At 27.0% G+C, this 14,287-nt stretch overlaps 1 protein-coding gene across 1 annotated transcript; it reads left to right on the plus strand.

Annotated features, from left to right (window-relative positions):
• Nucleotides 1–9,654: 9,654 nt before the first annotated feature.
• Nucleotides 9,655–10,503, plus strand: LOC124833123 (putative calcium-binding protein CML41). The gene has a single exon (XM_047307511.2). The coding sequence runs from the start codon at nt 9,711–9,713 to the stop codon at nt 10,293–10,295; it is 585 nt and encodes a 194-aa protein (XP_047163467.1). The 5' UTR covers nt 9,655–9,710; the 3' UTR covers nt 10,296–10,503.
• Nucleotides 10,504–14,287: the final 3,784 nt, after the last annotated feature.

The following is a 14,287-nucleotide window of genomic DNA, read 5'->3' on the forward strand; positions in this document are numbered from 1 at the left end:
ATAATTTCTAATTGATTTACTCTCTCCGTCCCTCCTTTTCTTTTTATGTTTTATATTTTTGAAATATTCTTATATTTCTTTAACTATATTTTTTTTAGAATTAAAGGCAACACTAGTTGAGTTTTTGTAATTTATAATCTTCTTTTAGAACTAATTTTTTTTATTAATTTACATGTAAAGACCTAAAAAAATAAATTTTAAAAGTGATAAATAATTTAGAAATAGTGAGACTTGATTATTTTAACGTTAAAATATTTTAATACAAATAGTTTTGTTATTTCATTATTTTAAAACACAATATCCTTTGTAAAACATTCTTCTAGAGTTTTCTTATTTCTTTCTAAGAATTATTCATCTTTGTTGGTCTATTTGAAGAAAAAAAAAATCATAGGATCGATCCTTAAGGCGAAAAGTGTTTCCGTGTTTTTTCTCGATTATAAAATTTGTCATTAAACGTCAAAAAGTGTCGTTGAGTGTCAAAAAGTATCGTTGAGCACTAGAAAGTGTCGTTGAACACATCTTTTACGGGAAGAATAATGATGAGTATCATGTCTGTCATTGAGCGTCATGACTATCGTTAAGCACCACCTTTTGCAAGAGGTCCAACGTTAAGCCCACTTCTGAGTGTCAATATTTGTATTTATCTTCTTCTTTGACGGTTTAAAATAATACACAATGGACTTTATGTATATTTAAGAGTATTTGTGGCGTTTTTTTAGTGTGTGTATTGATATATGAATTTAGTATTAGGAGTTATATTATCATTCCAATAATCATCAATCTCAAGTGAAGAAGGGTGAGGTATGTAGTAAGAGGTGCAAAATGTTCTAGTCTAAGAGTTTTACTTTGGCCAAAGATGTTAATGGACTAAACTTGTGTATTGTAGCTTGGGTGGGCCACCACAAGTGCATAACTCATAAATGTTTGATATCAATACATGTATTTAAATAATCGAGTCTAGTATGTGATATGAATGTTTTTATGAATGAGTGATATATGATAGTATATCTCTTTTGCACATTATCTTACCATGTTCTTTCTTTTGGTGTTTCTTGTATTTATGTTTGTTTCTTTTGCGATGATCACCTTATTGGTGTGAGTAGATGAGAGATAGCTGTTGAAAAATTTCTGGTGAAGACCATGATACAATGGAGTTTTCTTTTTGGTCATCTAGTAGTTATTCATAGTTGTTTTAGATATATTTATTATTATGACTATATTTTATTTAGATATTGTTTTTTGTTTTAAACTACTAAAATTAGGATATTACTTTCTATATATGTATTTCTTGTGATATAAAAATAATGGTAACATAAAAAATATATAAATATTTATTATCATAAAATTTTGTATTGTTTTTGTAATTTCAAGCAAAACCCTATATAACATTAAAAAATAAAATAAAAGGAGTAGTAATTAGTATTGATATTATAGTAAGAGGAATGCTGATTTATTGTTAGAGTATATTAGAGCGTAACAATTTTTTTATTTATTTCTCATTAATACGAAATGTCTTTTTCTGAAAATTTAATTGGTAATGAAATATTTTATTATTACCTTTTATAATTCTAACTAATTATCATTATATGTATTACTTTTATTTTCGTTACCACTTACTTTTGTTTTAAAATATTTTCAAATTATAATTAAATTTAAATTAAAAATATAAAAAATAACTATAGATAAGAGTTTACTCTTTCAAAATATAATTTGATTGACAAATTGTGTAGGGTAATACAACACCCGAAACATGTACCTATATGAATACGTAAAGATTTGAAAACTTATTCATATTTTAATATGTTTCGTATGTGAGGTTAAAAATTACTCTTTCACGCTTTTTTATGATCTTTCAACATTGTCTTTTATTTTCATTACAATTGTTATTAGTCTTCTTCCTTTAATCTTAAAGCCGAGCGTTGGTGTATTTGTTAAAGACACTCCAACACTCAAGTCAGTAATGAATTTGATCGGTATAAAGTTTCAAAATAAATGCAATCACTTGTCTCATTACTTTACTTTTGTATTTATAGGTTTCAAAGTAGACTTTTAATTAAAGTTGGCCCAATTACGATTTAAGAGTTCATAAATATTATTTTATCTTGTTAAACATGTTGGATTTGTGGTGAGGTTTTAACATGTATTACCATATCCGAAATGGTAATCGATCAAATGATATTGTTATGGGGTTTTTAGATTTTGGGATAGTTAACCATTCGATAATTAGGAAAGTGCGTTGATCGGATAGTTATATGGTACATAATATATAATTTTTTAATTTTCTTTAGATATATTAGTGAAAAAACATACATATATAAATAATTTTTACAATTTAGTTATAGATCATTTTTATTCATTTTATAAATAGTTTTTCCCCGTATTTTGGAGTCCTTAAAATGTATAACTATATTAATGTTAATTATATGTAGTAAATTTTTTATAATTTTGAACATTCTAACATAATTATAATTTTCATTCAAATATACCATTTAAATGGAATGATCTCAAAATGTATAAAAGAAAAGATTAATAGACAAAATTATATGTAAAACCCTAAAAAAACCTTTTCAAATGAGATAGAAAATTTATAACATACTTTCGATTATTTTATTATTAAAATACTTTTATATAAATAGATAATAATTAAATAAAGTTTATTGTTATAAAAGTTACTATTTCTCTATAGAGAGAAAATAACCATCCTCTAGATAACAATTAAATAAAATTTATTATTATAAAAGTTACTTTTTCTTTAAAAAGAGAAAAGAACCATCCTCCTCATTATCTTCTTTCTAAAAATTTTAATCTTATACCCTTTAAAAATACCAGAGAGCATTATAACATAGATTGCATAGTATATAGTATAGATTGCATGATATATATTGGTATTGCTCATGGTCATTTTGTAGTAATTAGTAATTGAATATTGGATTTTTTTTTTTTTTGCTTTTTCTAGTTACTCCCGTTGTATATGTTCTCTTATTAATCCATTTATAGTTTTATTTCATTGTGCAATGTTTAGATAAAATTTGCACTCAAACTTTCTGACCATTTTTGTCAACCATCTATGTCAAAAGGTTCTAGATGAATTTACCGGCCATTGTTACATATTTCATCATGGAAAAATCTAAAATCGAAGCATCTGAGATTATAATTTTCTTTCTCAGAAGGGACAAGTGACTCTGGTTAAATGATTTCAAAGATGCGCTGTTATACATCAAAAATTTTGTTTTGCTTTATTTAATTCTCCTTATTATTGTGATTAATATAATTGTTATTTGCTTTTATCATCTCAAATAGTTTGTGCCTTTGTGTTTGTGTTAAGATGTCTGAGAATAACATGACATGGTTTCCTCTTAATTAAAGAAGCTCCCTGACAACTTTTTCTTTACTTACAATCGAGTTTTATCCTTTAAGCTTTAAGAAGAATAGGAATTGTTGAACAGATTTCATTTGGTAGAAGTGTAGTAGTAATTACAGAGTAAATAAGATGAACAGATTTAAAAAGAAATGAAGCACAAGAGAAAGGTTTAGCTGAACAATTTCATTTATACCTTCTTTCACCAATCATCCTGACTTTTCGTTTTCTTTTCCTCCAGATGCCACGTGACTGTAGCAGTCACCATAATTGCCTGGTTTGTCCTTCTTATAATTAGGTTGGTTACATTAATCTTGAAAAGTGGAAGAATGAAAAGATGAGTATGGAGAAGGGTTACACGTCATTTCACTAAGAAACAGCGTCGATCGCCGCACGCAACTTGATGCAATGTTGACTCAAGTCATGACATGACCAAGGCATGCCGACGTGTAACAAATGGGTGCACCTTATCTTCTTAACAGTGCCCACTTGCCAGACAAACCCTACCTTCTGCATATCCACTATGTGACAGTGATATCATTGGGTGCAGAGAATCCAGAACACAAAAATAAGCTTTATTAGGTCTGAAAGCGATACATGCATATATCGTATGAACCAGAATGTTCCCAGCGTTTCAACTATCTAAGTGAAACATATAACAGAGATATATTACATTAATAAGGTTCTTATTTATCTAATAATTCATGTAATGGGTCACATTATATATAAAATGCCTCATTGTTATCTTTCTTTCTTTTTTTATTTTATGCTATCTTCATTTATCGTTTTACTTCCTTTTTGTGACTGTCTCTTTGTTTCTTCTTCACCTTTTCTGTTTCTCCATTTCACCTCTTCTTCTATATTCTATATTCATTTGGATCTTTTATTTAATTTTACAAAACATATAATTAACATCACTGTAATATCAATCAATGTTATATATGTAATCCACTTTCTGCAAACTTATATCACTCCATAAAGCCCATGCAACTAATATCAATTAGGACTTCACTTTTTATTTCCATGACATTCAACACTCTACACTATAAAGAATGTTGAAGTTTTATTTATACACTATTATAAACTAACATCAATATTTATATACTTTTTTATAAGTGCTCACTTTCCTTTTTTATTGGCTATGTTTTTTAATTCATCCACACACATGTTAGTGAAATGTCGTTATACTAAAAATATCTTTGATTTAATTTAAAATTTGAATATCATCTACATAAAATATGACTAGAAATATTTTAGAAAATGAATTTTTTTTATATAAACAAAAGCTTAATTAATTAGTATCTTTAGTTCAAAATGTAAAACCCTTTTTTCTTTTTAAATGTGCAAAGCCAGCACCATAAACATAACTCTCACATCTTGACTCTTCTCCATTCTCTCTATTCTCTTCCTCTTCAAAATTCTCATCTTTCCTCATTTTTTTCTTGGCTAAAGTTGGAAATATAACCAGGAAATGACAGCTTTTTCACTCCCTTGTCCTAATCTAGTTCAAAATAAGTACATCCCTTCCATTTCATAAGTCCATCCTTTCTCACATTGCAAGTTCCACCTTCTTTTGCATATCATTTCTTTATAGATATGCCTAAAGCTTCTTTTCCAGAATGTGAACCTAATGTAGCGTTTGAATCACTAATCGAAGTTTATTTGTGTTTGTAGGGTATTTTTTTTGGGTCTTTGAATCTTAGAGCATATTAGAGGGAGTAGAAATCTTTCCAACACAATAAGATGAAGGAAGCTTTGATTTTCTACCAATTAGTTGTTTGCATGTTGAATTGTTTTGTGGATACTGATTTTATGATGCATAAGGGGTGTTTTGATCCATGAGCTATTTTGATTGATTGTTGCATGTGTCTTTTTCTATATTTTGTTGATATGTTAATTTGAAAAATTATACCAATTGGAATGTTTTAAAATGAGATATTTTAATGGTTGAAATTGGTCAGTATCATTTATGAAACATATTAAATGAATTTGAGTTGAGAAAAAAAAAAGCAAGATATCAAATTATGCAATGTAATAAGCCAAAATATAACATTTAGAAGCATTTGGTATGACACTGACCAATAGTTTGAGAGAGCTAAACAATGACTTTAAAACCTTAAACTTAGTGACATTTTCTACCTCTAAGCGCACTCAAGTCAAAGAGCTCTAGTGGCCCTAACGTTGAGTGTGTAAATTCTTTAGTGTGTGTGCATGTGTATGGATTCAAGCAAGAAGATATCTTGACGCTTTAATAATTATTCTCACTCATATAGAGTTGAATGTGTTATGTGGTGAGAGTAGAAATAGATCTTAGTCTAGAGGTTTTTCCTTGGCCTATGACGCATAAGAGATTAACATAATGTGTAATAGAGTTAAACCCATTTTGTATGGCTCTGTAGAGTAGTAGATGCCACTACAAGTACATGTTTCCAGTGAATCTGATATCGATGCATGTATTAGGATAATTGAGTCTAATGAGTTAGTTATTGTATGTTTGAATATTTTGTGAAAGTTCTGTATATGCTATTTTGTGATCAAATTAGTTTAACTGTTATATGCTTATTCTTTTATAAATTAGCTTACATTTTCTTGTGATTATGCTTAATGTATTTTTATTTTTTTTGCAATGATCACAAAAATTTGATGTGAGCAGATAAGGAGTTAGTCATTGGTTCAACCAAAGATGATGATGATGGTGCAGTTGTCTAATCTTTCTATTAGCTATACATCCTTTGTATCTTTATTTTGAAAAAACTTTGTAGTTCTTAGCCTTCTTATAGTTGTTTTTTGGATTTAGATTAATTTTTTTTTGTTACAACATTACCTTTTGATATTATTATAATGAAGCAATGATTTACTTTGTTCATGTTTATTGGATAACAATCATATAATATCTTAACCTATAGTTGTGTACTATTAATTGTGATGTTATATAAAATAAAATTATTTTTTTATATTTATCTCCAAAAAGAATATGAAAAGCTAGAAGACTATTTTACACCGAATCCTGAAAACTAGAGCTGGAAGAAGTCTAAGTACAAATGTGAAAGGTAGGATTGTTCAGAGACACACAACAGTTATGTAAGCCCAGCCCAGACGCGCACATACGTATTTTTATCCTCTAAACTTTACCAACAAAAAATACGAGAGTTTCAACAAATGATGCCCCTACACACAATTTTCAACAAATGAAGAACTATGATACGGCCCAATATTTTTTAAGATCATTTCCATTCTCATAATAGACCTTTCAAGAACAAACCTACGGAGAAATGTACCACTTTTTTTTTTTTTTAATCTTGAAATGATGTAGATTCTTGGAATGCTGAGTTTGAGGTGAAAAAAACCTTGTTTTTCTATCTCTCACAGGACTGATTTCATCAATTATGTTTAAGATATTGAGCTTGATTATTTGAGAACTAGATAACCTGAAGATGCGAAATTTTGGGTCTTTATAATTCTTTAAAAATGACAAGTGATTTTGAAGTTGTTAGTAAATTAGTTTTTCCTTCAAATATTCTATTTTTATTTTTTAAGAAATGTATTAATAGGAATTATGAAGTTAAGAATTATCGAAATATTTTACTTTTAATAACTTTTATTGATATAAAATTTTTAACATTTAAAATTAAAAAATCAGTCCATATTATTTGTTATGCTTGAATAACATCATTTTGTTTGATATTAATAAAAAAAAAAGTTGAATTAGATTATAATAATATTTGTATTGTGAATAAATTTTTTAATTAAAAATTTAGATGTTCTAACGTGATATGTTAATATAGTTTCATTCGTTGACTAGTTTTCCTTCTTTGAAGGAAAGTATTGTTAATAGTTTGTAAGATTTACATGATAATTAGACTCATATTAGTTCTAAATCAATTATTTTTTATATTTTTATTTATTTTTTAATAAATTTTTCATATATAATAGGATGTCTAACATAATTTATAAAAAATAATTCATCCTTGATTAAAAGTAGTTTTAAGATAACTAACCCATTGATCTGGTCAAAATAAATATATTGACAAAAAGATAAATCATCGTAGGTTACAAATTTTAGATGTAAACAAAATTATTTTTCAGATTTTGTTTTACTAAAGTCTAGGTTCCAAATATCAACTTATTGTGTAAATAAATGACTTTTTATATAAAAATAGCTCAAATTAGAATAAAAAAAACTTTTCCGATATGTTGTCAGAAATCTCGTGAAGAAAGAAACATACATTGGTTGAAGTATTCTGTGATAGCTGAACTAATTAACCAGAAAATTTAATATTGGAGGTTGAATTAATATGGAGGTCCACCGGCGAGGACAATAAAAAATCTTGTAACGGTTATTAATACATGCATAGTCAACAAAAGCTCAATAATTATTTAGAATCGTAAATGTATTTTTACACACATCGAAATTTCTAGATATGACAATGACTCTAGTGACAATAGTCATATAGTAAGCATTATTGCCTTGGATCTGATTATATATCAAATAGACTACTTACAACCTCACTTAATTAAGATTTATACCTCACATCACATTATATCTTAAATATAATTATAAAGAAATTATATAACATAATTTGAATTAATATATAATTTATGTAATTACAAAATTAAAATTCAAAATTATCATGAGTCAGCAGCATATATAAATTTAAAAAGAATAATTAAAATATTAAAGTACAATATTATAAGTATTACAAAGATAATAGTTGTGCAAACTAATGATCTTTCAGTCTAATGGTTCTGATTAGCTAAAAATTTATAACATATTTACACTAAACTTATAAAATAAATAATTTTAACTACAAAAATTACTAAAGTTATTGACAAAATTTTATCAACAAAAATAAATTTATCAATAAATTCAAATTATTAATGACTAATTTTAAAATTTATATTATTAATGAATTTATTTCATCAGTAAATATTATTGATAAATCTATTGATAATACAAATTTTAATTATCAAATAATTTTGTTTTTGGTAAAATCCATCAATACTTATTTAAACTCCATCAATAAAAATAACGATAAATTTTTATTTAAATATAGATTTATTATTAGTTAGTGGATAAATTCATTTATAAAATTTATCAGTAATTTAAAATTTATATTATCGAGAAATGTTTTTGTTGATGAATCTGTTGAAGAAAGTAATAAATTTTCTATCCAAATTTGACCATAAATATATTATAAATTAAGATTAAATATGTTTTTATATTTGAAATTTTACTCAAAAATTAAAATGAATTTCTTTTCAAAAAATGTATGGATTTATCTTCAAAATATAACAATGTTAAAATTTCATTAAGTTGTCTAAGAGTTTCATCATCATGAAGGATGATATTTGAACACCTCATTATCCACATGTCATTTTGTAAGGAATATATAATGCACTTAACTATATTTTTTCTCTTTAGAAATTTTAGTAAAGTTAAAGCTAAAAATAAAAAAGAAATCATAAAGTATAATTCATTTAATAATTTTCAATAATTTTTAGTTTAAAAAGGTGATTATTGAAGAAAACAGAAGATAGATAGAGGAAGAAAAAGAAGGAGATAAGAGAGTGGTAATAGTTTAGGTAAGAATTTTTCCTGTTCTTTTAAGAAACAAAAGTACTCAATCAGTTAAGGTGATTTAGAAAATGTGGTTCACTCAACTTTTGTTTTTAAGGAAAGACGTACAAAGCTAGAAAAGGTAAATCAAATGCTATTTCAATTATTTCGCGAAAAAGAATCATAATCATTTGATATTAACGCCATATATAAGAAAAAAAGAGTGATAAATCATATAGTAAAACATGGTGATAACTATGTAATTTATTATAATTAATTTATGTCAAAGTAGTTATTGTGAGATAAAAATAAAATAAAAGGTATGGTAATTATTTTGTTTGTGGGTAAAAATGTTGGAAAATAGAGAAGAAAAAAATAGAAGGGAGGCCTAAACAGTAGAGTGTGGTACTGAGAAGGAAAACACAAGAGAGAGTGATTTGAATTAATGAGAAAACTGTTCCATCCACTTATTTTTGGACCCAGTAGGAAACTACCATGCACTTTCCTTCCCAACAACATCACTTATTTTTCTGATCACGCACTTTCACAGCAACTCCCATTTTACTTTCCATATACATCACCACGTCTCAATCCTTCTGCCTCTTCCATTGTATTATATTAAAGATTACGATTTTTTTAAAATATCAAGTAAACGTTATAAAGAAATTATAAAAAAATTTATTAAAAAAACATTTTCCTATATTAAAACCGACTTCTACGCTGTTATTTATACGTTAGTACCACTTACATAAACCTCACAAACCCATTTGCTTTTTCTCCTTTCTCATACCTCCAATGGCTACGGATACAATTTTCAACCCTTCTAAGTGGTTCTCCAACAAAACTCTTAAGTTAAGCCTTCGTCGTCCAAGATCAAGATCCTCCAACTCACCATCACAATCCTCAACTGCTTCTCCACGATCTCCCATGTCAACATGCACAACCCCAAAGAAGGAAGACATCAACGGCCTGGTGGAAGCTTTTCGTCACTTCGATGGTGATGGAGATGGGAAAATCTCGGCCTACGAGCTTAGGTCGTATTTTGGGTCCATTGGGGAGCACGTGTCTCACGAGGATGTCGAAGGGGTGATCCATGACCTGGATTCCGATGGGGATAACATGTTGGACTTGCAGGATTTCACGAAGCTGATGAAGAGAGATGGTGGTGATGGTGATGAGGGGGATCTGAGAAAGGCTTTTGAGATGTTTGTGTGGGAGAAAGAAGGGTGTGGTTGCATCACCCCGAAGGGGTTGCAGAGGATGTTGCACCGTCTTGGAGATGACAGGTCCTATGATGAGTGTGTTGCCATGATTGGTGCCTTTGACATTGATCACAACGGTGTTCTTGATTTCGATGAGTTTTACCAAATGATGGCTTAGTCAATTTATATAATCCCTTCGTTTCTCTCTGCTTTGCATCTTTTTCATTTCAATCCAAACCGTTTGCAGAGTTTAATCGATGATGCATCAAAACTTCAACTCAAACTTTTATGTAAATATATGTACATGGAGGCCATTTCAACTATAAGTACTTGTTGTGTTCTGAAATAAGGCACCTTTTATATATTCATATTCTTAAGTGGTAATATATTTGTCTTCTATTTTTTTTTTTTTCCTTTATCTTTTAAAAAATTATTTTGGTTTTATAGCGTTTATATATATATATATATATATATATATATATATCTGGATCAACCCTCTAAGATAGTGATTTTTTTTTTTTAAATTTTGACTAATGTGAGACATGAAATTTGTTTCCTTAGATTCCTCTACCTGAAAATTTATAGAAGCGAACTGTTGTTGGAACAGGATATAGTTTAAAAATTGTCAAAATTACACGAGAGAATGACTGTAACTAAACAAGTAACTGAAAAATTTAGTATTGGATTTTTTTTACTGCTAATGTGACTTACATTTTATCCAGTTCTCCCTAGGTTTTGTTTATATACAAATAAAACGTTAACTGTAAAAAATATTTAATTTACTCTTAATAATATTAAAAGAATATTTTTTTCTAATGAATACGATAAATCTAGATAATAATAAAATATTTATTATCAAAATAATTTGATAAAAAAAGGAGTACATAGAATATTCTAGTTTAGAATCTTCATACATATTGACTAAATCACCAGCGAATATTATCATACGTACGGTTTATCGAATATGATTTAGTAAAATTTATTCAAAATTATAAACTTTTAGCACTCTTATTTTTTATTTAATGAATCCTTTATGATTTTATGGTTTTGAACACTCAAATAATTATCTTAATTATCCCGAATAAATTAAGCGCTAATGGATTTGGAGCTCATTTGAAAACAAAAAATGGTTGCTTTGGCTTAAGAATTGTACTTTTACTGGTAAGTCATCCATTGTACTTTTTACCCTCTAAAGCTAAAGCGAGGTGATAAGAACATGTACGAAAGAAAGAGGAAGATAACATGCAATGTCGGCTTTGATTGATTAGTTTTTTCTATTTAGAATGAAATATTTATTAACTTTTTATGATTAATTTCTATAGAAGAATTTGGTTAATCAGACCAATAAAACCTTTTTTAACTATATTTTTTATATCCATTAGACTCAAAATCTTAACTAAAATATTCAAGTATAATATCACTTGAAAAATCTCCTGTGAATACATAACTTTTAAATCACCAGCTTTAGTTTGTTTTAAAGTAATCTGGTATCTTTATTCTAGTGAAGAAGTTTAATTATAATTCATTTTATAAATAGGTATTTGTTTTGAGATGTATTTAAAAAATATTTTAACTTATTTCAGTGATTATTAAATATTTTATAAAAAATAACTCAACTTACAAAAGATCATAACCTTGTTTTTAAATTGTTAAAATAACTCATACATAATTTTATATGATAAACACTTACATTCAAAACATAATTATTAGATATTCTTAGGTAATTTAAATAGAAGAAAAATAGTACACTCTTTTTTTCTATCGTGATCTAAATTGTAGATCACAGTTCCAACAGCATTTTCTGGATATGTGAGCCACGTGGTAATAATTATTTTCATGAAACATTATTGAGAAACTGAAAACAAAATCAATTTATTGACATTCAATGGCATGCTCCTTGGCAGAAGTGATTCTTTCTTTCATGGTGGAATCTGGGTATTTTCTTTTATTTCTTTTCAATGATATCAAATTTACAAACAAACAAATTATTTTCTGTCATCTTTTATACAATTCCATTACAATTTCTTATTTAATTACATTTTTAACTAATATCCTATGTGAATTTAGTGATGTAAAAATGAGTTAGAAACTCGTGAGTTAACCTAATCTACTACAAGTTTGGGTTGGGTTAGGTTGAAAAAAAATGTGAAATTTTGATGTGAGTCAATTTTGATTCGGCTTATTAAGAATTTGGTTCACTCAAGTTAAACTCGTGGTGAGCTGGGTCAACCCACCTATTTATTTTTAATGAAATGAAATTAATTAATTATTCGAATAAATAAAACATTACAACTCAAACTCTTGTCTATGTAAAACATTTTTGTATCAATTGGTCAAATTATTACTGTTTCAATTTGATCGATCATTAATAATCTGTTATAAGAATTCTGAAAGAAGAGGATAAAAACAAGTTAAGTGAGTTAGTGAGTCAATTCATTTAACCCATCAACCTCTGATGGGTCAGACCGAATCTAAATTTTTTCGACTCATTAATAAATGAGTTGAATTGGTTGAACATGAGTCGGGTTAGGTTTTTACAAAACCATGTGAACGTATGGTAAATTTTGAAAAGCACATCTTTCATTTAAGAGAGTGGCTGTTTGTTTCCCAAAATAATTGTAGTTGAAAGTGTAGCACCACTAAATTGTATGGTCCCACAATAAGGTTATCGTATACACTTTGAAGGTCTAAAACGAATTGTTGTTATCACAATCGATGGAAAAATTACCTTCACTGGTAGAAAGAAAAAATAAATGAAGAACGGATATTAAGAATATGCATATAATATAATATGTTTTTATCATAAATTTATGAAGTTGTTCATGGTTTTTAATAAAGGAAATTTCATTGATAAAAAAAATATTAGATATTGATATTTTTAAGTCCTAAATTATACGTTTATCTATTTTTTATTATTATTACTCTTTTCATTTTAGTCCCTTAACTTTTTATTTTATGTTTTTTATATTTATCATTCATTTGTTATTTTTTCAGTGATAAGTTTGTTAAGGACATTGAAAAGATTGAGATAGGAGGTAAAAGGGAATGATATGATGTAAGTAAGAGGAAAATGTATAAGATACAAGAGATTGAGGAGAAAGATAAAAAAAATTATTCAAGTAAAAACAGACAATAAAGAGTTCATCAATAAGTGTATTATAGAATATAATATTAAATAAAGTATGTGTTCAGAGTTAAGAAAGGAATAAAACTAAATCGAAAGAAGAGTTAGCTTACGATAACTATTGTAAAACATAGGAAGAATGAGCATAATTGACACAATTTGAGTGGTTCTAAAGCAGTTATCACAATTTATGAAATTGTTTCTATACTTTATTTTGGTTTAATAGTAAAAAGAAAGGAAAAATAAATGCAATATCTTTTCAGTTAAGTTGAAATTTCATCTCCTTTTCACACCTATTCTCTTTTGGAAAGTGTGTGAGGTCTTTTTGAGTTTGTATGTACTTCTAGCATCTTTAATTTTACTCTTTGTTAACTAGTGTTTTGTTGGTTGGGTTCGATCGTCTTTTCATTGTCTATAGGTTAAGGTAGAGGTTTTGTGAGTTCGAAGTCAGTTGGGACTTTTCAAATTTTTAGGTTGTCTCTTCAAAGTTGACATAAGCTAAAATTTGAGTCAATTTTGAAATTTAGATAATTCATTGGTGAAATTTTCATTTGTTGTAAGTGTGAATTTGAGTTAATTGAACGTTTGTTGTGAAAGGTGTTGCATGACTAGAAGATGAATTGAAATTTTATTATGGTTTGGTTATATGCTACTGAATTATTGTCGTTGCAGTGTAGAAATTGTGATTTATGGGATGTAATTGTACTAAATTGTGTTATTGGGTTTTTGTTGGATTGTGGTTTTATAATCAAATTTGAATGAGAAGATTTTAAATTAAGGAATTTATAGTTTATTAAAGTCATAATAAAGATGACTATTACTTTATTAAACAAAATAAAGATTATAATGAATGTGACTGATGTTTATTAAAGATATGGATAGATATCTATTTAAAAAATAAAAAAAAATAAAACATCAGTTTTAAAAATTAATTTTCTATTTTAAAATTAAAAATGAAAATGCCATTTGGTATAATCATCACCAAGTTCTCTAGTCAAAATATATAATTATTTCTGACTTACACTTCGACATTTCTAAAAGAAATT

This window comes from Vigna umbellata, chromosome 1 (assembly GCF_029865625.1).
Source record: "Vigna umbellata cultivar VRB3 chromosome 1, Vumbellata_1.0, whole genome shotgun sequence".
Classification (NCBI taxonomy): domain Eukaryota; kingdom Viridiplantae; phylum Streptophyta; class Magnoliopsida; order Fabales; family Fabaceae; genus Vigna; species Vigna umbellata.